The sequence below is a fragment of the Gossypium arboreum genome, chromosome 3 (genome assembly GCF_025698485.1).
Source record: "Gossypium arboreum isolate Shixiya-1 chromosome 3, ASM2569848v2, whole genome shotgun sequence".
In the NCBI taxonomy this organism is placed as follows: Eukaryota; Viridiplantae; Streptophyta; class Magnoliopsida; order Malvales; family Malvaceae; genus Gossypium; species Gossypium arboreum.
In genome coordinates, this window is record NC_069072.1 from 134,709,155 (window position 1) to 134,736,263 (window position 27,109).

Below are 27,109 nucleotides of genomic sequence, written 5' to 3' on the forward strand. Positions count from 1 at the left end.
ATGAGTTTTTTTTTTTTAGCTCTTAGTTAGCCCACCACAACTTGTTGTATGTACCCATTCTTTATTTACTCGGAAGGATTAGGAATTGAACTCGAGATTAATATTAAAAACATATATTCAATCGATTATTTGTTTATTTTTTAATATTTTGAAAGGATTTAAAATTTAAAGACATCTCAAAAGTATTAAAGTGGGGAGATACAATATTAGGTAGGACAACAGGTAAGGCGAGATTATTTTTTGTTCACCTCGATTCGATTCGATTTTTATATTTCTCGCCTTGATCTCTTTTGAGTATGATTGTATTTAAAATTTTTATGTCAATCCAATTATGAAATAACTTCTTTGATCTTGCCTTATCTTACCCCAAAATTAAGCTTATATGTGCTCGAGCTTGGCACGATAATTAAGCTTAGGATTAATAATATATATTAAAGGTAATAACGTAATTTAATAATATAAAGTATTAAAAAATTATATTAAAAAAAAACTCATGAGTAGTTCAAGCCAAGTATTACTAAGCTTGAATTTGACTCAATCGATATCTCAAGTTGCTCGAGCTCGTCTTGATAATTACTGAATAGAGTTTATGTTTTTTTTTTCAATTGAGACTCAAATAGCTTACAAGCACCAATATCTCATTGTAGGTATTAAATGAAGATGTTGACCTTTAGGTTTTGAATTAATTATTCAAGTCATCACTGTTTGGGTTTGGGCCAAAAATTGTTTTAGACAATGAAAGATAAACTGGATGTTTGTGCTATAATAATTTTTTTCAATGTATATATATATTTTTATTTCATACTTAAATTATCACATATTTATATATATTTATATATGATACATCTCTCCTCTATGGATGCACCCCTCAAGAGCTCACTCTTCGGGGATACTTCTCGAAAAGATCCTTAAGAATAACTCATTACCATACTCGTTGACCATAAGGCCATATGGGTCCCGCATATTACCCGCCACCTCTAACACCAGTCAACCACATCTTATCTGAAGTGATTAGACAATCTAATCGTCACCCTACATAGATTTTCGGTGACAGACTATTTGACCAACTTGTTTCATAGCCATCAATAGAAAGACAACACATGACACTTCAGGATCAGTGTTAAGGGTATAAAACCAATCAACCTATCCATGAAAGGAGATCTCTCTCTCTCTCTCCACCTTAACCACCATTGTGACACCCCACACTCAACTTGATCACGAATCCAAATGCATGATGTCACATTACGTTGTTGAAACAACTAAAACTAATTCAAATCAATTACGAAATAATTAAACATATTTACATGGCATAAAATTAAACCAATATCAATCACAAATGTAATCATCAATCACAAATGTAATCATGCCTTACAAATGTTTGACAACCTCATTATATTAAGATTATGGCTTGTTACCTGTTTCACATATTAATAAGCACTCTAACGTATGTGCATCTTGATTTCAAGAATCATAACACATATTCACTATGTTGTTTCAATTTCACTATTTTATCACTACTAATCACAAATACATTTTTTTAATAACTATTCAATTCTAGAGTACTGTTATCAATATACTTTTAATAACTAATAACAATTTTCATACCAATAGCTTTTATTATTGATTCCAGTTTCACAAATGAATACATGGATCATTATATCAATATATGCTCACTGACCCCCAAAACTCTAGCACTAACATTACTTCCCATACACACATGGGGATACTAACTAATTGATCGATTGATCGACATATGCTCATGGACACCCAATGCTCTTGAATATATTAATTTACATTTATTGACATTCAGTCTGAAACTAATAATATATTCTCACGGACACCCAGTGCTTTGGAGAACTTATCAACATTCGTTCACAGACACCAGTTCTCTGGAGCTAGTAACACATTTCCCACGGACACCTAGTGCTCTAGGCAAATTACGCGATGAATTGCACTCCCATTTTCACATCATATTACGAGTGTACATATTCACTAATATATCATCATACGTTTAACATTCAAATCAATATTTGCTACTTATACACATCCAACAACAAATATAATAATGGTTAAACTAGTATTAACACATTATATCCACAAGCTATAATATTTAGTCAATAATGAAATAATTTCAAATTAAACCTTTATACATTCTTTTCAATTAGGTCTCTTTTAGCCTTCATATTTGAATTTCCATATTTTATAATTTACTCAATTGAAACTAAATCATATTGTATAATTATATTCTAAAGACCTCGAGCTATCAATTAATGAAATTTAACCCCAAAGTTCTTATCCCTTACACATAGGTACCTAATTTCAACATTAACTTTAAAGCTTTAACAAGATGTATTTTTATTTCAAAATTAAGCTTAAACTACCATATATCTCATATTTTCAAGCTTAGAAACTTCATGTTCTCCTTAAATACATCTTACACTAATTCATTGAATAACAAAAATTGAGTAATGGATTCATCTCAAACAAGAGCTTCAACTAAAATTCAATTAGAATTTAAAAGAGATGGCTTTCATACCCTTGAATGGGTTGGAATTGTTCTTCCCTCTCCTAAGCCAAACGATGGAAGGATGAAGGTGGTAAGTATAAGTAACCATTGTTTCATTAAATTCTTCTTTCTTTCTCTCTAACTTAACCAAAACTTAAGACAATTTTTTTTGTGTGTTCGAATAACAAGTATGGCTTATGGCTTCTCTCCCCTTGAATGCATGAAGAAGATGGGAGACTTTTCCTTCCCTCCTCTTATTATTATTTTTTTCATTTTAATCAAGGCATTTAACTTTATTGATACTAGACTCAGCAAGGGAAAGATGTAGAGGAGAGAAGAATGGTTGCTAAGAAGGTCAGTTTACCTAGCTGGGGTTGAGAGTTAAAGGCTATAAAGAATGACAGTTGAAAAAGTTTGAAGGCTGAGGGCTGAGAAAATTGTAACATCCTCGAAAATCGTTGATCGTAACAGTATAATTTTGAGTCATTATGAATCGAATTTATTCTAAATAAATAAAATAAAATAAAATTTATAAGCGTTAATGGAGAAAGAAGTAGATGACTGGAGAAAATTTAAAATACTGATGTAGTGGGAGATATTACACCGATGTATAGACTAAATTGTAAGGTTTTACAAAATATTGAGGTCAAATTAAGAAATTAAAAGTAAAAAAGATTAAATTGAATTATCGGTGGAATATGTGAGGACATGGAAAACAATTTCAACAAGATCTAATGGAAAATGATGATTGATAGATTTTTTTTAGTTATAATAATATTTATTTACTCATCATCATTACTACTATTATTATAGTATTAAATTATTTTTTTATTATTGGTGAAAGTTCCCCATCTTTCTTTTCTTTCTCACGTTGCCACTATTGTTGGGGAGAAGAAGGTTTTCTTTTCTCTTCAATTTCATCCTCCATCACCATTATGGCCATTCCAAGCTAAAAATGATCAAATTACCATTCAAAACCTTAGCTAAATCAAGTCACCCACAACCTAACAAGCTCAAATTTTTGAATAGAAATGAAGTGTTCAGACTTGAGGAGAGAGAAAATCTAGATAATGTGATGAACTAAGCTTTTAAGGTAATATCTTCATGTTTTCGTGATAGTTTCATGTCTACTTTGATTATTTAAACATGAAAGTGTTGTGGATGAATATTGATTTTTCATATTTTATGATATTTATGTGAAACGAAGAGAAAGAGAAGGAAGAAGATAGAAGGGGTGTAGACAAAGGGAAGCAAGTAGACAAAGCTTGAAGGAAGTCTAGTTTAGCAAAATTTGTAAGTACTTTAGAATTTTCCTTACCTAATTAGATTTTTGAAAATAATAAAATTAATGAACATGTTATTTTCATGCAATTTAGTATTATTAACTTAATTTATATATGAACTACTCAAGGAAGTAGTAAGTGAATGTGAATATTGTGAATTTGATTTAAGAGTGAAGAGAAAATGACCAAATTGTATAATGTTGAGAAGTTATGTGTACAATGGGCGAAGTTGAATGATACATGATCAATGTGTAAATAATAAAAGTATGGTAAGCGGAAAAATAAAGAATGACCTTGTTGCTGTTCACTAAGACTAATTACTGTGGTCATGTTAAAATGTTTATTTATTTATTAAAATTGTTAATTAAACTCAATAGTAAGGTTTGAATTCTTTAGTACTTACTAAGTTTTCATAAGGTTAACACGTTGTTTTAAAATACATAGGTAAAGATCGTTTTGAAGGTAGATTTTGAAGTGGCTTTCCTCATCCTCATCTCATCATCAAGCAAGGATTGAAGAGTTTGAAACTTAAATATTAGTTATAGTGGCATGTACTTAGGGTTAGAATCATATAATTTTTTATTATAAATTGTCATGTGGTTCTAAAACTATGCCATAGATGTTAATTATCATTTTGTGCTTTGGAATTGAACTTCTTTAGATGAGTATATTCATGTGTTAGGTAAAGTTTTTGAATGATAATCTAGTATATTTTGAGTTCCTAAAGTGTTTAGATGTGTTTATAGGAAGGTTGATGATAGCTTGAACATGTTTTTAGATGATTCAAATATGTTTTAAGTAATCTGTTTTCGGTGTTGCGAAATTCAAAGCCTAGTGTCGCAACACCCAACTTTTAGTGTCACAAAATTGGAGTCATTGGAACATTCTATTTTCGGCGTCGCGATATCCAAAGCCCGGTGTTGTGACATTAACCTTGTTTTGCACCGACTAAACCCCGAACGACCCCAAATTGTAACCAAACTTTAAGTAAACTTAAAAATTACTTAAATATCTTCAAATGGGTAAATTATGTTAAAGTGAAGTCTTAATATTGATGCTTGAGTTAAATTAGCTTCAGTGTCCAAATGTGACATCTTTTGCTTGGAACGTATCTGTTCATTCTGGGCAAGGGTGTTACAAAAATCTTGAAAGAGTATAAGCTTAGAATTCTTGAAGGGTCGATCCCCTTTACATTGTTCTTGGAGATATTTATAGGTGATGGTCTCGTGCAATATCACGTTAACATGTTGGACTTGTCATATAACCATCATTACAGAGCAGATATGATCAAAAACTATAATGAAATTATTTTAAAAAATTAAAAAAATATTTAAAATTAATGTTCAATAAAAATATTTTTTAATTTAATTTAAAATTTTACTTAATCATAATTTTAAATATTTTTACTTAAAATGTTAAGTGCTATAATTTGATTGATTTGAAGGTGTTAAATATTAAAGTGGTAAGGAATAAAATTTTAGGTAATTACTTTGACAAAATTTTTATTTTTAAATACTTAAATGAGAAAAGTTATATAATTTAGATACCTATTGACAATATACGAGTATCCTATTATCTGGGAACTCCCTGGTCTGTACATATTGAGAAAACAGTCTTTTTTAGGTTTGAACTCTCTGGGACAATCTAACAAACACATGGGCTGCAGTTTTGTTATGGATACTAGTATTCCAACCCAGACCAGTAAATACCAAATCTTGCAACCTCTAAGCTTATACTAATAAAGAACACATTTTCCTTTGAAGTATCTCGATATGTTTGGTATCTCATACGGGGAGCTCTTCCTTTTGATCGGAGCCACTGCTGCTCTAGTTGGTAATTCTTCTCTCGCTTTATATTTCTATATCTTTTAGGTATTTGAGCTAATTGGGACAATGGGATTTGAAGGTATACTTCCATTTTGAATCCAAAGCTGAAATGGGTTTTACTGTATTATCGATTGTAGGACCGAAGGATCTGCCTAAAATTGCAAAAGTAGCTGGAAGATTAGCAGGTCGATCAATTGGATATGTTCAATTAGCTCGTGGTCAGTTCGATAATGTTATGCAACAATCTCAAGCTCGTCAGGTACTTCTTTTTCTTTGAATAATATAACAAAGTTGAAGAAAACCCCTCTTTACCAAATTAAATTTTATGTTCTTGTTCTTCTTCCTGCCAAGAATTTGGAAGTGCTTTAATGTCCATTGGAAGAAGAATTTCTATACCATCTTGTATGTTATATAGGTTATAGAAAATGAATTGTTTATAGCATGCTTTGACTGTGAAGATAGTAGTGAAGACAAATTTAGGGAGGTTTTCTATTTCACCTTATGAGAATCTGTCGATTTTAGGTTACCAAAGAGCTTCAAGATACAATGGCACAACTAGATGCAATTCGGCATGAAATACGGAGTTTATCTCTTATGAATCCTGGTCCTATGACTAGAAGACTGATGGAAAATCCTCCAGAGCTTGCTTCTGATAGTAATGGTATTAGTTTTAGTTTAGTCATGTGCATTCCGTTGCATTCTATCTCATTCTACTTCACATTTGTTAACATCCTCCCCCACCATTTTCTTTTGTAGGTACAGTTCCATCTGAGAAATGTGAAGAAGACAAGAATTCAGCTGATGCTGTGAAGAAGGTAATCTAGTTACCTATTGACTATACCCTTTTTTTTTACTTTATATTTGTTTGTTTTGATTTATTCATTATTCTTTCACATTCATCCTTCTCAGGATCATACTCCAAAGTCTTTGGCTTCAACTGATTTGCATAGCAAAGCAACTGCCTATGCAAGATTGGCCGAATCCGAAGCTGTTAAAGCTGGTTCAGGGAGATTCAGTGTAGAAGACAAAAATCTTAATTATGAAATTGGTGATTTCTCGGTTCTTCCAATTTCAGCTGAAAGTGCTGGACTCCTTCCAGATCGGAAAGGTCATAATATTTCCTAGAATCATTTATTAGATGTTGTTTTGCTTTGGTTTATTATTGTAGGTGCTCTTCTAAATTGTCTCGAGCTGCTAAATCACTAAACATACCATGCTTTTACATAAAATGTTCATTTGGGGATGTTTTTACATGGATGTGTATATTTTGATGAAAACCTCAGGTTCCCGCATCATATTTTTATCGCATTATTTCTCTTTTTAACTCGTGATGCTAGTGTTAACTTCCTGTTGATGTGAAGAAGTCATGATATAATTACCCCTAACAGCCCCTTTCCCCGTCCTTCCATTTGGACTCCCTTTCCAGCAAAAAATGTACATTTACCAATGGAATCAAAATATTTCCATGTTTAATTGCTTTTGCAACCATATTCTATGTGGTACACCAGCTGATAAGATTTTAGTACTTCTTTTTAGAGCCACCTGATATGCATGCACAAGCATTTCAAAGATGAGATTTTAGTACTTCTTCATGATGCATGTAAAGTACATATATACTCATATAAGTACCTGTCAATCTTGATGGCAGAAAGTGCAAAAGGATCAGACCTTGTGTTGGAAGCAGTAGTGGAGGCCGAGGTGGCACATAATGCCAAGGAATTCTTTTCTCTGCCTCAAAATCAAATACAGTAAATACGAAGGTATTGCTATTTGGTCCTTTCTAATCGTCTGAGCAGTATGGTTATGTTCATCCATGCCATTTTGCAGGCCTTCTAAAAACAACAATTTAATTTAACTTTTGTGCTCTGATAAATGCTAGGATTGCCATATGATTTATTTCTTTACTTTTATTTCAAGAAGTTCTCTCAAATTTCTAGTCGAACTCTTTGGTGTCTACTCTCAATGTTTGTCATCTTGTCTCAGACATTGAAGTGTATATAGCTTTGATATTGATGTAACATTATTGTTAAGCCTACTTCCCTTTTAGCTTAGAAAAGTATAAGATGGTTCCTGGTGATTAGCCAACTTCCCTTTTAGCTTAGACAATAACAACTAGCGACACGTATTGTCGTTGTACCATACAAACTAACATCTAACGCATCCAGCAAATTATCTGAGGGGAAGTGCTTTCATTGATTCAATCAATAAGCTTTACTGCCTTCTGAGTGAGTACAATATTCCTGATGTCTAGTAGTAGGATCATATTGCTTTATAGTTCGTCAAGATCTTGCCATTAAAGTTGAATTTAGTGACCCTTTTGGTTCCAGACTGGTCCATTGTTCTGTCTTTGCCATCACTTTTGGGAGACGGCTTTGTCTTTGAGCTTTTCGACTTGTTCTTTAAACCTGATATTTCTACTTGCAGCCCAGAAAATGAAGATGGATGCCGTTGAATAAAAAAAAATAAGGTCAGCCCGTCGAACCAATTGAACTTGGAATCAGTAGTCAATTTCATTCAAACACTATTTAAAAGTTAATTCACTTGGTCAAACCGAAAATCAGAAGTTTGATCCGAGTAGAATGTGATTAAAGTCTAACTCAAGGTTGGGGCCATATTGCATAGTAGATGTAGCAATAAGTTCAAGCTTAAACCATGAATTTATTACTACAGGCATGTTAAAAGCCAGTGGGACATGTCTTTGTTTCTCATACATGATGAATGAGAGATGATCAGGGATGTGTTGAAATCAAGTTGAGTCTGAGCCAAAGTAGTAAGCTGTTTGAGCTCAATTCTGAATTCATTGCTCAAAACATGGACCGAAATATAGTGTTAATCAAAGTTTAGGGACAACTGGTGTAGTTTATCCTAACAATATTTAAGAGTTTAAGTTTATCAACTTACAATTTCTATGTTTGTTTGAATGTTTATAATTATTTGAAATAGGTTTTTCTTAAAAAGAAATTTCATATATGAAAATTAAAAGGAGATTTTTGGACCTACAATGCTCCATTATAACTTTTATTAATGCTCATCTGGAAACTTGGTACGATGTATGTGTACAAATTTTAATCCATTTGGGTCGGTGCTTCGTCTGGCTGGCCCTTTTGTTACTTACATTAGAGGCTTAAATGTTAAGGGATAAAATAATTAAAAATTAATCTAGTTTCTAATTGAAAATTGCATTTAATTGAATTGATTGAGTATTAATTTGATTAAAAATTATATAAAATATTTTTAAAAAAATAAAAATAAATTATAATATCATTAAAAATTATAAAAATATTTAAAAAATAAAATTCAAGAAAAATACTAAGAAATTATAAAACATGTCAATTAACTCAAAATTATAACTATATCTCATGTAACTACAATCATGTTTAAGCTACTTTAAATTTCGGGTGGGATGTTTGATCGTGATCATTTTATTCAAGTTTTGCATAATGAGTACTTTGTTGTGCAAAGAAATTTCCTTAAGGGTAAGTTAAAATGTGATGATTAAATTTTTATAAATTTATTGAATATGTTTTAATTTTTTTAAAAATAGATTAAAATTTTCCAATCTATTTTTAAGGAATTTTGATAAAATTTCAGAATATTTAATATATATATTTAACATTTTTAATTTTTAAATATTGATTAACGTGACATATAAAACAAAATAAGTCTCATCTTTAATTTTATATTCAACCGTCACACTATATATTTTTTCAATATCAATTGCCATGTAAGTCATTAAGTCATCACTTAACATATGTAAGGTGCTTCGATGGAAAAACTAATTTTAAGGACTTAATTAATTGCTAATTTTTAAATAAAACCACAATTTGAGTGTGACATTCGATCATGGACTTAATTAATTTTTAAATTATTTTATCGGGCTCCAATGGAAAAGTCAGTCTCAAGAGCTTAATTACATTGGACTTAAAATTATATTTTATTTTAATTATGAGTGCTTAAGTTAAAACCCTCCCAATAAGTAATTTTCTCGAGGTTTGAATTTGTATTCTTAATCTTACAACGTCGAGTTAACTATCACCTCAACTTATCGATATTAAATTTTGATTTGTCTCATATTTTTGTATAATTATATTAATAATATTTTAAATTTATTATCTAATTCATAAATTTTAATATGATAAAGTTAACATGGTTAATATCAGTAAAACCTTTTTCCCTCACAAAGACCCTTTTGCTTTGACAAAATATGAAGAAAAGCTAATAAAGTAGTTAGCAGCATATTAAAAGAGATTTTTGCTGCCTCCCACAATGATTCGGTTGTATATATATAACATGACCAAATTGCACTTATTATATATAACATAATGAACATTAGACTGCTGCTTCTGTCAGATCCAATAAACAATTAAAAAAATTAAAATATATATTTTAAGAAACAACTTCGTATAAATGACATAAATGTTACTCATTATTTAGGTAAAAAACATTAAAAAAAATTCGTTATTAAGTAAATTGGATTCTTTTAAAAGGTTGGATTAATATAATCTTTATCAATTTGAAAGTGAGTAATTAAGGATAATTAATCACGATGTTAATATTTTTATTGATCTTACATAAAATTTATTGGTATAATGATAAATTTACCCTCATAATTTACATATTCTATCAATTTGTTCATGATTCAGCAAATTTAACCGTATTTTTGTAAATGTGTAAATATTAAGGTTAAATTTGTTAAATTTTTAGAATCAAGACAAAATTAACAAAATATGTAAACATCAAGGGCTAAATTTGTTTTATACCAATCAAAATTATGCACAATTCATGAAATACATTAATATTGTGATTAATTGTCCTTAATTACTCACTTTCAAAATTGACAGTGATTAAATTGCTCCAGTTTTTTTAAGAGGACTAACTTGCTCAATTTCGAAATTGAGAGAAATTGGAAATGTCTTTTACAGTAAAAAGTTATATAACAAATATATTTATTAAAATTCACATAAAAATTAATTGATGTTTTGATTAGAATGATAAATTTAATCATTTATCACGCATAGTGTTCAATTCAAATATTTTTATTGACTGTTATATTAAAAGATACAAACACCCTCCTAAAAATATAAATTAATTAGTATATAGCGAGGATTTTAGTAATTTCATAACTGAGTTGATATAGTTATTTCCTATTCTTCATCAATTATACTTTATATTGATTTAATTCTACATTACAATTCATCTAAAATATATTTATACTTATAATTACATTATATTTATAATTGTAGTCCTCTAAAACAATTATTAATTGTTTAAATATAAGCGTAAAATATAATAGACGATTTTTTTAATAAAAATAATTGCATTGTATGATTACAAATTTACGATGCTATTTTGAATAGAAAATTCTAACCACAATAATTTTGTTGGCTCGTTAAAGCAGTAGATATTTATCACAACTTTTAAAGCTGCTTTATACCCAAAGCGAGAATCGAACCTTCTACCACTAATTAAAATAAGAGAGAACCTTATCATTTTATTTAACTCCCGTTATTTATTTTATGTTTTTTATTATTAAAAAAATCATAAAAAACATATAAATTAAACCTGCATTAATGGCAATGAATGAATGCCACCATCAGCCTGCACATGGTAATGTTCCCCCATCTCTGGTAGGGTCCTGATATTTTAATAAAAACTTCAAAGCATTTATTTATGTCTCTAATAATATGTATAAGAATTAATAATATTATATTAAAATTATTCTTCAGCATATTATCTTTGATAATAAAGTGATGGAATTACAGAGAATAAAGAATCTTTCTGATTGGGTGGAAAGGAAAATTTTAGCATTAAAAACTAAGGGGGGGAAGAACAAAACACATAGACAAGAAACTATGACAGTAAAAGACGACCAGACAATGGCAAAAACATGTGATCATTCAACAATTCTCCCCCCCATTAGTAATAAACAAAGCCAGACAATACTGTTAAGTTTCTTGCTTCTTGTCCATTACAAATGTCCCAAATCTTCTTCTTTCTTCTTCTTTTTTTAATAAAATTATTATATATATATATATATATATATATACCAAATACATGAAATATTTAATACAATACAATGACACCATCTCAACAAAGTTGTAGGGGACAACTGCCCCCTTTGCTCTAATTCCATGATCTTGAATGGTTTTAGACTCTGCTCTTGCATTTCTCCATTGCTCTTGGAGCTGAAATTAATATCAACAAATTAACTTTACATTTGTGAATTGAATTCATGTATGTATATAAATAAAAAATCAAACGTACCAAGCCCTATTGCCTCTGATCCTTTCATTATGCGCAAACGTTTACATGATTCAACAAACATCCTGTGAAAAAATAAGAAATAAAATGATGAGATTTTGTTAAAAAATGAAGTTAAGTAGATTTAGATTTAAAATTTTTTGATGTAGATATGTTAAGTGCATAGAATTACGTACTATAAGTACATCAACTTTTATCTATATTTATAATTATATTAAGTTCATAATTGAGTTAATGTTACGTGTCAATCGGACACTAACTTAATCTGAGAAATTATTAAAACATTCTTTTATGTATAAAGTAAGTTATATAATTATGAAAATATTTTTATCATTTTACGTTTAATAAATTAATAAAAACTCAATTATATACTAGAAATGTTAATTTTTTCACCTAACTGGGTGTACTAGAATATATATCGAAAGGAAAGCAGATTAATTTGTAGGTGAGGTGAGCTGCTAAAAGATGTGCATGCATGACTGTGGGGAGATATCTAATGAAGACTAGCATGCATATATATATATATATATAAAATATGTGAAACATACTCCCATGGGACATCGCCCACGAGCATCCAGTCGCCATCCTTATCTTCATAGGTTGGCACATAATCAGAACTGTTGAGAAGATCCATCAACTTGCTCTCATTCATGAAGTCTATCATTCCTTCACATCCATAACTCCCTTCAAAAAAAAAAAAAAAACCCACCAAGTTACTCAGATTTCTTACTATTACAACCCTCAAAATATCATATCATTGTCTTAAAAAACAAATGTTATATCTATCCATGATGATGAAGTATCAACCCTAAGCTGCATGTTAAGGTTCGAACCGTAAAACTTACCCATGGTGAAGGAACTGAACATCTTAGCCAAGGCATCGGATAACTTTTGGTAGCTGTTGTACATCTTCAAATCTACTTTACGCAAATATGGTGCACCATCCATGCAAACCTTCACAAACGCTGCACCCCCACTGCCACTGCTAGCTCTGTCACTAATTTCGTCACTGTTGTTCTTCTGGTTAGCCATAATGTTCTTCCTATAAGATCGAACTGGTGGCCAACCCAATACTTGTGCCCTTAAAATCCAACCACAAATCAATATATACACACAAATATAGAAAAAAAACAAATATAATATGTTTCAATGGTAGTTTTTTTTTTGACATACTTGGCTGGTGGTTTTGCAGGGAGATGATTCTTTTCTTTTGAACCATTTTCTAGGTTCTGATTCAGATCCATGCAACCTTCTTTAGACTGAAGATTGAGCTTCAAATCAACAGTCTCGGAGTAGCCTCTTTTCCCGGTGGTCTTTGGGGAACTTTCCACTTCATTTTTACCACCACCACCGACGGCGGCAGCTCCTCCTCCTCCACCACTTCCACCAGGCAGGCCGAGACACAGCTCGGTCTCTTTGAAGTTCAAATCATGCTCAGTTCCTAGCATGTTTGGCGATCTTTGGAGTTGATGTTTGTTAAGAAATAGAGGAGAGTGAGAGAGAAAGAAGAAAGTAAGAAAGAGGGAAACCCTCAATGATATAAAAAGGCAAAAATTATGGGGGCGGGGGGGTTGAGTTTGTATGGCTGGATGTGTATGTCACATCATCAGCATCATCATCCATGGTTTGTCAACACGTGGAGAGAGATGGGACGTTGGATCTTTAACCCATGACATTGCAAGAAAATTGGTGAAAGTGGTGAAACAAACTATACTTTTTTGTAGCCCCTAGTGGAATTAATTACTTGCCCTTTTATTTTTCAATCATTATACTATGATTGTGGATAAGAATTTGGCGGTAAAAGTACTATAGAAATTTTAGTACTAATAAACACGTTATATTTTTGCTTCTTTTATTAAAAAATTAAAAAAATAATTTTTATATTAAATTAAAAATAATAAATTAGTTCTTTTTGATAAAAAATTTCACTTATTTTTATTATTAAAAATTGAGGTGGCCGATGAAATAATCAAATACTTACAAGTGGCGTGCTACTCCCACCTCATGCTGATATATATGGATTAGTTTTTAACAGCAGAAATCGATAAAATATTTAACAGAAAGACCAATTTGCTCTTTGATCTAACATACATGGACTAATTTGTCAAATTTTTAAGTAGACGGGATAAAATAAAATTCAACTCTTAGTACAAAAGCCTTTATGGTACTTTTCTCAAATTTAATTGTGTTTACAAAGTCGAGGTTTTGAAACTTTAGGTGCCTGATTTGAATTTTATGGTGTCTAATTCATGTGCTAAACTGGTAGTTATTTGCTGAAATAATTTATTCAGTTTAGTGTTTGTATTAATCGATTTTGATTGAAATTATTGCTACAGTTGTAATTTTTAAAACTAAAATCATTGCCGTCAATCTTCTTTATAACAACATTCACTCATACATAAAAATGGGTTTTTATTCTGATTAGTATTTTTTCTTTAATTTACTTTCTTTCATGTGAGTATAGCATCATGATTCTTAATTTTTGTTTTAATGTCAAGAACTATCCATAACTCCTCCTTAATTTTTACATAAGAGGATGATACGCATCAACGCACTCGATTCACATCCTCTTACATTGACAACAATACCAATACCAAGCGAGTTAAATAATAATTCAATATTTGTAATAATTAATTATATTTGAAATCATTACATAATCTAAAAGTAAAATGATGATATGCTATCATATTCTCTCATTAATATTTATTAAAAACACTTTTCAAATTGAACACTATCATCTTGTAGGAACAATGAGAAGTCACAATATGTTCAACGAATCACATGCATTTGAGAAGTACATGATTGTGAGATACCCAATTCAATTAATTATTACTATATTGTAGAGGTGATCATGGGCCGGGCCGGGCCGGGTTCGGGCCAGGCCCAAATAAAATTTTAGGCTCGTATACTAGGCTCGGGCCCGGCCCGGCCTAAAATATGGGCCTAAAATTTTGCCCAAGCCCGGCCCGAAATAAAATTACTAAGCCCGAGCCCAGCCCATTTATATTAATTTTTTTCTTATTTCATTAAATAAAAAATTTAAAAATATAATAAATCAAATATATTTAAAAACATAAAAATAAATATTAAAACAAATAAAAATAATATTAAAATAATTCTTAAAATAATACACAAATTAACAATATAATAAAAATAGTTATATTAAAATTTAAAATAATTAAAATAAAATAAAAAAATATATTAATATATAATTGGGCCGGCTGGCCGGGCCCTAGGCAAAAAACTCTTACCGAGGCTCGCCCATTTTTAAACGGGCCTCGTTTTTTGCCCAAGCCCATTTTTCGAGCCTATATTTTTACCCAAACCCTCCCATTTTTCTAAGGCCTTGGTAGGGCAGGCTTGACCAACCATGATCAGCTCTACTATATTGTATAAATTTTAAATTTTTTCATATTTTATAATATATATATATATATATATATATATATATATTCTAAGTGCCTTCCATTTATGCACAATCTCGCATGAACCAAGAATTCATTCCATACCTAAAGAGTAAATTTGAAACACATGTTAATTGAAAATGTGAAGATAAATTTTAATAATTGTACATGTGATTTAGTCCATAGTTTATCAAATGCTATAAATTTATTTAAGAATTTTAAATGCGATATAAAAGTTTTACTACCAATATATAAAATTAAATAAATAAAAATAATATCGATTAAGTCTTAATTAGATTGGTATGAACATTGTTGATAATTTAGGAGGATGTAAGTTTAAGTGTATTGGAATGATTATCTCTCTATTTATGAGTTAAAATAGATTATAAATAATTGTAAATATTATATTAAAAAATAAATACTATCAGAATCTATAATAAAATTAATAAAAAATAATTTATTTTTTTTCTACTGGAAGATACTCCTAAAAGGCCAGAGAAAAATTTGGATCAAGTGCAGCTTAAAGACAACTTTCTTGATTTGACACTTGGCCACTTGCCTACTCATCAGATGACAATAAATGGCACATAGTTGAATTTTTAGTTAAACTAAAATTTTATATAAATTCTATATTTTTATTTAAAATTAATTATAAAAATTATTAAATATTAATATAAAATATTTTAAATAATTTATTACAACTATATCAACAATATCATTGAATCAACCAGTACAAATACTAAACAAAATAATTAACTTAATAAACTAATTCAATTCATTATGGTCGTATATTGTATAGTAAATTCTAGAGATAATAAAAAATCTTGATTAGATGAATTTAGATTTGATTCAATTTAATATGATCGTATTATTTTTTGAAATCGAGTTTCGAGATGAGTTAAGGTAGGTTTAATTTTTCAATTAGTTAAATCGAGTCAAATTTAGGAATAATCCACCTCATCCTAATATAATTACCGAAACACCTTTATATATGATATTAGTTTAACATAAATGATAATAAAATTTATGCTAATATTTTCTCTAACATAATTATACATAGAGATTAAGAATATTATTAAAAAATACTATTCTATCTTGATAAAATTATAAAAATTAAAAATTGCGATATATCAATTCAAGGAAAAACTATAACTTAAAGTTCTTTGAATCGGATTGAGATCAAATAATCTTGTGATATACCAAGTCGAGATTGAGGAAGGCAACAAACCGCCCGCCTAACCCCATTACCATCTCTAGTAAAGAGGAAGGTGAGCTTGACAAATTTTGAAAAAAACAAACGATCATTTAGGGGTGAGATTTCAATTAAAAAACGATCATTTAGGGGTTTGAATTTTTTTTTGTACCCAAGTTTGGTCCTAAATTTGGCAATTGTTCCCACATTGAGACCTGGACTTGACAACTTTTCTCATATTGGGGCCTAGGCTTAGCAATTGCTCCCACATTAAGGCTTGAACTTTAGGGTTTTCAAAAGACTAACTTGAATAAAAAAACTTGAAGTCCCAATGTAAGAACATTTGTCAAGTTCTAGGCCTAACTTGGGTAAAAAAAGTTTAAAACCCTATGTGGAAACAATTGTTAAGTTCAACGTTTAATTTAAACAAAAATAATTCAAATTCTAATATAGAAAAAATTACCATGTTAAAATACCAAAAATGTGATTTAACCTTTTTTTTTTTCTGCTAGACTATTTTTAAGGTCAAACTAAAAGAAACAAGAAAAAGGGGTGGCAAATGCATGATATTGTGTAACCAAAATCTCCTAGCAAATTGACATCAACATCACTCATTATAAAGGCCTTTTTAATTTGAAGGCAATGGTGGTGGCTTAGAGACAAGTCACATCCCCTAAGAGAAGGAAACAACCCTTAACCCAAGTTGTGCCCTTGCCTTGTCAACATCCTCATACCCCATTTTTCATTTTTTCCCCCTAACCTACCTCTATTATCTCTATACCCAATTATCCAATTAATGTATGCGTATTATGTTTGGTATCTTTTTGGTATTAATTAAATAGATAACAACATTGCTTATTTGCAACATTACTCAATTTATTCCTATTAACGTTGGAGGTTATTCAATGGTTTATAAATCATTTCGAGAAGCTTCAGTATATTAAAAATAAAATATATAAACGTATCATGGAGATATTTATATTAAGAGTTGGATTGCGTTTTTTTTCCTCTATTTAAAAAATGAGTAAATTAGTCATTGAATGTTAAATCAAAGAGTAAACGAGAGCTTCTGTTAAAAAAAATATTTATTTTAATGTTAAAAATTGATCTTTATACATCAGCATGAAGCGCATGTAAAGTTTCAATTAAAACCCCGAACACATCCTAAACTCGATTTTCAAAAAAATTGCACACCAATAAGATGGAATTAGGTTAGAATCCGTCAGATTTAGGTTATTAATTTTTCCATCCCTTGACAATGAAAAGGCCTTGGGAGATTCGAGATCCTAGTTTTAAACCCTACCATGCGTAAGTTTTGATCTAGATTTATTTTGGTACATTAGTTATTCAGTTTAATACTTGTAATGATTATCATGGTTGGCCGATTTTAAATTTATACTAGAATTTGAACTCCAATTGAAAATTTTCAAAAATAATTAAAAATGTGCTCACAAGCTATTAGACTTAACAATAGTCGAGTCGGATTTGAATTTTTTGAATCAAATCTAAATAACTTGTGGGCACAAATATTTTATTTGAACATTCTCATTATAGGTTTTGGTCATATCTGTTCTTTTTGCCATAATGTCTAGAACTACCCATAGTCCCTCTCCAACCCATAAATAGGAGGATAATGCAATTCAGTGCACTCGAATCCAAGTCCTTCTGCATTGACAATAATACCATGCCAATTGAATTAAAACTCAATCGGCATGAACATCAATATTTTATTTACTCTCGTAATATTAAAATAATAAAAAAAGATAATGGTGAAACTCTCATTATTCTAATGGTTAAGTTCAAAAAAAAGACTTTAATCATTAAATTAACCAAAATTTCATATTTTTTAAAGGTTCCTACTGACCAAAGCATGTTGATAAGTATAAAAAATATATTAATTATGATGACTAATGTAGTTTATTAAATTTGGTCCTACAAATGCAATATGGAGAATCTCCTCACAATAATAATATTCCAAATGTTGGTGGAGCCAGGGACAGGACTCGCCATGGTAGGGGCTGCCGCCCTAACCCACACACTAATTTCCATTTGAATATTTCATCTCTAAAGCTTAAATTATATTATGCCCTCACCACTCTTCCCCTTTCCTTTCATTATTTCTTTGCCTAACGCGGTTTTGCACTAATCCATGATTTTACCCTTTTCTAAATCTGCATTAATTCCCCATTTGAATTGCTATTGAAGTTATATCATTTGGATGATATTGCAATCAATTATGATCAATAAAAAAGGATATTCATGTCATTGATTCCATTTTAAGGTTGATAATGAGTTATTATTATATTCATATATGTACATTGAATAATATTTGATGCAACATATCAATAAGTATCGAATGTAATGATAAAATATATTATATTTTTAAAGGAAGATATAAGTTTAAATATTAAAAATGACATTATTGAGAAGAATCCAAATCCAAAATTAAAGATGGCACACTAATGATATATCAAAATGTTGTACTATATAAATGCGCCGCTCTAATTGTAAATTAAATAATTCATTGAAACCAAAGAGGATATCGAATCAGTTAAGTGGGTGACACAAGGATAATCAAAGCTCTTCTCTTTTTAAAAGGAGATTACGTGAATCGAGTTCTTTCTTACTTATATCAGAAAAGATCCAAGTTTAGTTCATTAAACAATTGTTGATTTGGTAACCCTAGCTAGCTATGATATAATTAGTTTATGTAGTGGAGAGGATTAACTATTTTATTAATTAGGCTGTCAATGAGGGTGTTTTTTGACCTGCACCTTGCTTGTCTCCTTGACTTCAATTCTAAAATAGGTTCTTTGTTTTCCACTTTGGTGAAAGAAAAAGAAAGAATCAAACATATCCCTAAAATCCCATCAACTTTATATTTATATGTCCCATAAAAAAACTATTCAATGAATATCATAGATGAGTTGTTTAGTTATGATACTTATGGGGTTCAAATATTACATGCTCGAGATTAGATATATATATTTATGATTTGAAATTTAATTCGGTCAATTCTTGCGATGACGTATAGATTTAAAATTCGAGTCCTGGCATGATGAAAATGGCATTAAAAATCCCTGAAATAAAAGATTATTGTAAAGTAATGGTGATGAATTGTTGCAAAGGCATAATCAAGGGGTCCATCAGTATTTAGACTCAGTTAGCATTTAAAAGCCTCATCCGAAGGCGCCTCATCTGCATGCTGCTGGTTGGGGCACTCAACATTGTCCTCTCCCTTCCTCCGTTTAATTGCTGTCACTGTCTCACATTTATATGTATATATTTGAGCTTAGCTACCTGCTGGCTGGCACACTGCAGGGTTGATATGAATTCTTGAATGGAAGTAGTTTTCATACACTCATTAGCATTAAGTTTTCATTACCAAACTATTTTTTCGTATATGAATACAGGTGAACATTGCTCTTCCGTCTCTTAAAAGAGACGTAATTATTGGTCCGACTCTTTGTTTTTGTCCAAGTATGAATGTTTGATGCATATCGAGACATGGGTATGAAAATATATTCCATAAAGTACATGGTTGAGATATTAGTGGCCTCGCCTTGAAATATTGAAAACCGTACTTATTCAAAGAGCTTTATCTTTAGCGTTCGTTGCTTAAGTATGAATGTTTGATGCATTTCGAGACATAGGTCTGAAAATATATTCCATAAAGTACATGGTTGATATACCAGTAAGCTATTGATTGAGATTTTAGTGGCCTCGCCTTCAAATATTGAAAACCGTACTTATTCGAAGCGCATTACCTTTAAGCACTCGTTGCTTAGGTAAAGATTAATCTCAAGTTAAATTTTATTAGGAGAAACCTGGATTTACTCTAAGTACATGAAATAACTTGAAAAAATAATTTAGAAATAATTTTAAATCTAAACTATCCCAATTAAAATGTATCATTTCTTTCGTTCTTTTACCCATAATTCTTCCATAATATGCGCTTTAGCGCACTTGAATTCATATTCTATTAAATTGGCAACAACATTAATATCAACCAAGTTAAGACTCAATTAACACCTTTTTATCTTTTATTAATTAATTATAAATGATAAAATAGGCATTTATAGTTAAAATTTAATAAATAATAAAGGACTGAAAGGACTGATTTGGAAATTGGAATCAACAATTTTGAACATAACATAAATAATCAATTTCAATAGCCCATTTGGTTGGATAGGGCTGCAAGACTGTAATGGGCCACAGAGGACCCTTTAATTGATTGTTTCCAATTCCAAGGAGTGCCCTGAAATTTTTAGTTTGGGAAAGGGAAAGAGGTTTAGGATAGCCCATTTTCAATGGGAGTTTGCTATGTTAATTACCAAAAAAATTTCTTAATTGTTCAAAAATTTCCTGCAATTACAATTATAATTCCAATAAATACATACCTATAATTGCACTAGAATCAAACAATTATAATACACAAACAGATGGGACTTAAACTAAAATAAAAATTGAATTAAGAATCTATACATATATAAATACATATGATAAAACTTAAACTTTGGCACTTAAAATTTTGGAACCTTAACTTTTACAAACATTATTAAAGTTTCGTTCAAATTTAAATGTTCGATGTTAAAGATTCAAAGTTTAATAATTTATTTTCTTTCCTCGAAATCTCAACGTATCGAAAATTAGAGAAGACTAAGAAATTCAAACCTAAGACAAAGACTGATGAAGATGATTGCACAAAAGGGTCCCATAACTATAGATCATGTCCCATACTCACCAGGTCCCAGTATTCCTGGGCCGCCTTGCCGCCTTGATTGAACCATGAATGGTCACTTATGCATCGACGTGGCTTCACCACTACCTATCTCTCTTTTAGACTTTTTCAACTTTTGAATTCTACAAAAAAGATATTTGTATTATGTATTTTTGGATACATTTAGTTTTTCCATTATAATAATTATTTTTATTTTCCGAAAGCAAATGATCTCAAAGCTAAAAAGATACATTTCGAGAAAAAAAAATTCTATATCTTTATAATATTTAAAAATTAAATTAAATTATTATTATTTTAAAAAATTAAAATATAATTTTACCTTCAATCAATCAACAATATAACAATGTAATAACTTAAATGAAAATAATATACTAACCTAAATATAACTAGTTGATTTAAATCATTTTTATCATTCAAACCCTAACAACTGCATTCTTTCTTGTCTTTGTAAAACCCTAATTATTCAATAACAATGTCAGTCAAAACCTGACAGTCCAAACAAACAAACAAAGGATCAGCTTTCTTTCTGATTCCCTGAATCAGAATATGTGACCGACCCCTTGGGGGTTGGGACCCTACTTGAACTAATCAGGGTGCACCAGATCACCACACGTGTATATGTTGATGGTGATGATGATAGTTCCTGGTTCCTGGAGCTTGCTTGGTTGCTAGTATTATTTGTGGGTTCAATCAGCATTGGCATATCAAAAATCCTGGCTGGTTCTTGTTTTCAAAGCTGTGTTGTGGTGGTGGTGGTTACAATGTCCGACCAATTGGGTCCACTTGTATCATCACCTACCCCAACTTGACCCAATTGTTGTTTCTTTCTCATGGTTCCTATGGAGTTATACAAAATCAATTTCAATTTTGATATCACTTTTATGTGTGATTCAGTGGAATGTTAAATTGATTAGTTTTTAGCATACGAGTTTATAGGTAATTTGATGGGTGTATTTAGATAGGAGGTACTGACTCCTCTAAAATAAAATTTTTTTCTTTAGATTTTTTTGTAAATTTATAAAATTATATATTAAAACATAATTAGATTGAAGTTTGTCCCTCTAGAAAATGAAAAAAAATGATTTAGTCATTCTAAAAACTATAAAGATAAAGAAGTTGTTATACTATGAGTCGATAATGGCAGTAGAAATGATCGCAAAATAATAAAAAAGAAAAATAAGAACACACAAATTTTACATAGAAAACTCTTATTGAACAAAAAACCACAGATAGAGAAGGAAAAATTCACTAATGCTAAAAAATAACAATACAAGAGGCTTGCGGCTATTCACAGTTTTTAAAGGGTTAAACAATCTGTCTAATAGAAGAAGTATAGTCCTATACTGATTTAACTTGTGAGGCAAGCTCCCCAATTTTACCTTTTTATTTTATTTCTTTAACAAGTGAGTTGTACCTCAAACTTTTCAAACTAGATCAAATAGGATTCGGGTCACACGACTCTAATAGAAGCTAATATAATGATGAAATTATATTTTAGCTCTTATAAAAATATATAACTTAATTTCAACCCATAAACAATTTATAACTTCGCCCCAGCTTCTAAATCTGTCAACATGTGTAAAGAAAGACATGTATTTGTGGGAGATGGGGAAATGGATAAAATTATTGCTAAATTTATTGAAAATGGCTTAAAATGGGGTAGATAAGGTCACAAGTTCATAATCTTAGTCCTTTGGTCATTTCGAATACCTTCTTTTGAAGCTATAAGTCTTTCCAACAACACTAGTTGCCTATTGTATGATTTTGCTCAGCAGATGCAATACCATGTTAAAGATTGGGTTTAATTAGGCCACTGTCCTTATACTCTTTAAACTTTTGAAATTTAGTCCATTTGCTTTTAATTTCAAAAATTAATCTTTCTATTTTATATTTTAAAATTAAAGTTCAATTGATAATACTATTAATGAATTTTCATTAAATTTACACATGTGATAGTTTAATATTTTAAAAGTTAAATTGTAATTAATAACACATATTTAAATTTAATGAAAGTTGATTAACTATGTTATCATTTAAACTTTAATTTATAAATCAGAAATTAAATCTCACAAATCAAAAGCAAAAATCCAAATTTTGAAAGTTGGAAGACAACATGATAAAACCTTAAATATTAGAGAACCCTATGTGATGACATAATAGTTAAAGGTATTCACCGTCTCAAATGTAGCCTAAGTTTGAATTACGTTAATCACATTTATTATTCAAATTTTACATGTAATTAAAAAAAAACCTTAAACATTGGATTAAATTCATGTATCAACTTTGATTAAGGCAAATAATATATAACAATAAATATTAGTTGTTTGTCAAGTTAGATGATGGTACAATGAAGCTAGACCCATTTTTTTTCACAATTGTTTCTTCAGTTAGATGGTGGTGCAAATTCAGTTCACCAAAGATTAGATCAAAACTTTAGAAAATTTTATCCTCAACTGTCTCTGCTGCCATAACTACATCTATTGATTTTAATTTGGCACAATCTCCAAACAGTGACAATTCATTTAACTTTATCAACACTATAGCTGCTTTTATATATATATATATATATATATATATATATATTGTTTATTAAAATTTCAAACAATTTTAATGCACGTGTAGTAATAAAATCCCAATTGCATTGTGTTCCCATTTTAAGTGTTCATGAAGCAATTAATTTATACTATTTATTTTAAAAATATAACTTTTTTAGTCAACTAAGTGATTCAATAGATAATAAAAGTGAGAATATGTTTTGCCATTCATCACTTTTGTTTTATTGTACATCGTTTTAGATATCCAAATCGTTTAAGTCTGAGATTTCATTAATTAATTTTTTAATTATATTTATAAAATTTTAGTATTGTTATACTTTAACTGTTTGAATCGAACAATAAATCTACTAACAATATAGATAAATTCTTCAGAAAGACTTGATACCTAAGAATATGGGATTAACGGTATATAAGGCCCAAACCAACTAGGCAATAGGGAATTCTCTTCGAACCAACTCCTCGTAATCTCCTTAAGTCAACCTAGACACTACGGACGGATTCTAAAGACTACATTGGCCACCAAAATGGTCAGTCCAATTATTCAGAATTTTAAAAAGGTCCTTTTAAAACATTTGCTTACCTTTGAAGAATAAAAGACTTAGCGTGTTATTTCTTTTTCATTAAATGATACAAATTTTTAGAAAAATGGTTTGATTTTAATGTTAATTTCACAAAAATTATTTTCTAATTTATTTATTACTCAAAAACTCATTCATAATATTGTAGTGGAAAAGTGATATTCGACAGAGTTTTGATTTAAAAACCAAATTTCATGTGTCTTTAATTCAATATCAAAATTCTATAACCTAACCACTTAAATGCAATGCATGCCAAAATTAACCCAAAATTTAAGTCTCATGCACAATTCTTAAATAACATAAATTATAAATATTACATCTAAAATACTTTTATTGGAAAAACTATCCAAGGCAAGCCCTCTAAATGCCAAGCCCATGTCGTAACCTTGTGGGTTATTTGTAAAGAAGGAAATTAAGGGGGTGAGCTTAAGAAGCTCAGTGTGAGTTTATACACAAAAAAATCAGTACAAAACATTAGACATGACATAAAAAATAACAGTTCTCGGAAAAATCATAACGGTATAGCAATATAGAGTCTGATAGTTTATTTGAGCATGCTTATGCATTTCAATGCAATTCATGTTTAACAAAAAAAATTCCTAACCACACTCTGCTACGCACCACAATAAGAGTTCCTCAAAACTCATCCATCCCTATACACCGCATTGTGGATAAACCGTCAATAATTGTAGATAAACCGCTAGCAAAAAATAATGGATAGACCACAATAAAATTTCAGATAAAAAGATTGCAGTTAAACTGCTAGTAAATTGTGGATAAACAATCAATGTTTGCAAATTTAGAACTGTGAGTACTTCCTCATTTCATATTGTCCCAATCCCCAAGCTATGCAATATGGCACGCTAGTAGCAATACAGTATAGATACAGTAGTCATGCTTATCATGCAATCATTTTAATAGTAGCGGTAGGCATGCTAAACATGTAATCAATAATACAGAAGTAGTAGCAACATAAACAGATCATCGAATATACAGTGACAATAGGCATGTATCATTAACATATCATACAATATAACAGTACAATTCAATCAATTAGACCGCAAACTCTAGAATATACATAATATCAGAGACTCAATTGAGTGAATAAAAACTCTAAAAACAATTTAGGGACTATACAAGGACTAAATTGAACATATCACAAAATTTTGGGTAAAATTGTAAAATAGGGGTCACACTACTGTGTCAATGTGAGAAACGAGAAAATTCCCTACGTTAAGGACACGGCCGTGTGAATGGGTTATGGTCGTGTGGTTCATGAATGTACCCTAAATTAACAATCGCATATGATTGTGTAGTCCACTCGTGTGGCTTACATGCCAATGTGGGAGACCGTGTGACCCCGCACTACACACGGTTTGACACCGATTAACTTGGAAAAGACACACACTTTTCACCACAGGTTTGATTGGCGCTCCTTGTGATCGGATTTGGTCCGATTCACCTAAATCTGGTCCTTAAATGACAATTACATATAAATTAATATTTGGTAACAAAGATTTGGCAAGACTGTCAAAGATTTGGCAAGATTTAAACAAGATTAATTAATTAAACCAAAAAATTAATTAAATCATTTATCTTCACCATCCTCTCCGCCTTAGTCGATTAGCTAATCAATAGATACATTATTAGAAATACCTACTTTCATCCTAACCAAAACAAGAACTTGGAGAAAGAGATTACATATGATTGTTAATTGAGATTAAAATTTTAAATATATTAAATGTCAATTTCTTATAAATGTGTTTAATTCAAATAAAAAGTAAATGAAATCAAGTATTTATGAATTGAGACGAATTATGATCTAATTTTATTTAATTAAATTCATTTGGCTAAAACTCAAAAAGAATTCAAATAATTTATTATACTAAAAATAATAAAATGAATATATATTTATAAAATTGAAATTAAATAAAAACATTTAATTTTACCATCAAAATTATAAGTTGAGTGAAGTTGGACCGGTCAAAATTCAAAATTTCCAATAGAACAGAGTATAGGTTGTGAAAACACAGGGTTTGGTCAAAATATAAATGTCATGCATAATTGAAAAACGTGAAGAGAGATAGTGGACCCTCTAATTGCCTTTCGAAAGCCATCCAATAAATGCAAATGGAAGGGGCCAGCCAATTCTGGCAACCCCCACCCTAACTATTTATGTCTTCACAAAGGCTAGCTAGCTGTTGGCTGTCCACACCCGCAATTATACTAGATTTCAATTAAATTTTAAATTAAATTAAATTAAAAATAATATAAAAATTATAAATATTATAATAAAAAAAAATTTTAAAAATTGTCTAAACAGAATTGATATCACCCTTAAATTTATCTCTAAATTCATTTTTATTAGTTCTACCTTGATCCTCCAACTACATAATTTCGAACTTCGCACAGCATACCCTATTTGGTGATACTTATTCTCATCCAACTTGTATTTCTTCATTTATACAGCTTGGGAAACCTCAGTTTTATTGCATCAAATTAGTCCTGCCCTGTTCCAATGTCGGCAATCTTTTTAATTAAAAAATCACTGCCTTTTGTTTTCCTTTTGTTCTTCAGCTATAAAGTGAAAAAAGAAAAACGAATTTGAGAAAAATAAATGGCGGCATCAAAGAACATTTCAGCACCGACTGTCAAAAAGAAACAAAGTTGATAAAGCTGTAATAAAAGTGAGGAGGGGCCAAAGTGTTTGTGTTGGTGACAACAAGAATAGATACCTAGTAATCAAAAATGTTATAATATGAT

The 27,109-nt window shown here is 29.9% G+C and overlaps 2 protein-coding genes and 1 long non-coding RNA gene across 4 annotated transcripts; 2 read left to right on the forward strand and 1 right to left on the reverse strand.

Annotated features, from left to right (window-relative positions):
- The first annotated feature begins 3,357 nt into the window (after nt 1–3,357).
- On the forward strand, nt 3,358–4,461 carry LOC128290262 (uncharacterized). The gene is made up of 3 exons (XR_008279947.1): nt 3,358–3,599; nt 3,714–3,799; nt 4,234–4,461. It is a non-coding gene; the product is annotated as an uncharacterized LOC128290262 (long non-coding RNA).
- An 856-nt stretch (nt 4,462–5,317) lies between these two features.
- Nucleotides 5,318–8,617, forward strand: LOC108474811 (uncharacterized). 2 transcript variants are annotated; one of them, XM_017776833.2, is made up of 7 exons: nt 5,318–5,622; nt 5,753–5,874; nt 6,138–6,276; nt 6,372–6,430; nt 6,525–6,723; nt 7,264–7,375; nt 8,040–8,617. In XM_017776833.2, the coding sequence occupies exons 1-6, from the start codon at nt 5,562–5,564 to the stop codon at nt 7,365–7,367; spliced, it is 684 nt and encodes a 227-aa protein (XP_017632322.1). In that variant the 5' UTR covers nt 5,318–5,561; the 3' UTR covers nt 7,368–7,375; nt 8,040–8,617. The 2 variants fall into 2 exon arrangements, with proteins under 2 accessions (XP_017632322.1, XP_052881957.1); XM_053025997.1 differs by having other exon boundaries at nt 5,319–5,622; nt 7,264–8,617.
- A 2,773-nt stretch (nt 8,618–11,390) lies between these two features.
- Nucleotides 11,391–13,439, reverse strand: LOC108474864 (auxin-responsive protein IAA14-like). The gene is made up of 5 exons (XM_017776893.2): nt 13,050–13,439; nt 12,722–12,957; nt 12,425–12,560; nt 11,880–11,941; nt 11,391–11,800 (listed from the first exon to the last, which is right to left on the reverse strand). The coding sequence occupies exons 1-5, from the start codon at nt 13,322–13,324 to the stop codon at nt 11,763–11,765; spliced, it is 747 nt and encodes a 248-aa protein (XP_017632382.1). The 5' UTR covers nt 13,325–13,439; the 3' UTR covers nt 11,391–11,762.
- Nucleotides 13,440–27,109: the final 13,670 nt, after the last annotated feature.

Excerpts from the sequence above, each read along its gene's own strand:
- LOC108474811 (XM_017776833.2), top strand. The coding sequence starts at position 5,562 with ATGTTTGGTATCTCATACGGGGAGCTCTTCCTTTTGATCGGAGCCACT. Across the intron at positions 5,623-5,752 it reads AGCCACTGCTGCTCTAGTTG|GACCGAAGGATCTGCCTAAA; the intron begins GTAATTCTTCTC and ends TATCGATTGTAG. Across the intron at positions 6,431-6,524 it reads CAGCTGATGCTGTGAAGAAG|GATCATACTCCAAAGTCTTT; the intron begins GTAATCTAGTTA and ends CATCCTTCTCAG.
- LOC108474864 (XM_017776893.2), bottom strand. The coding sequence starts at position 13,324 with ATGCTAGGAACTGAGCATGATTTGAACTTCAAAGAGACCGAGCTGTGT. Across the intron at positions 12,958-13,049 it reads CCTGCAAAACCACCAGCCAA|GGCACAAGTATTGGGTTGGC; the intron begins GTATGTCAAAAA and ends TTGGATTTTAAG. Across the intron at positions 11,801-11,879 it reads ATCAGAGGCAATAGGGCTTG|CTCCAAGAGCAATGGAGAAA; the intron begins GTACGTTTGATT and ends TATTAATTTCAG.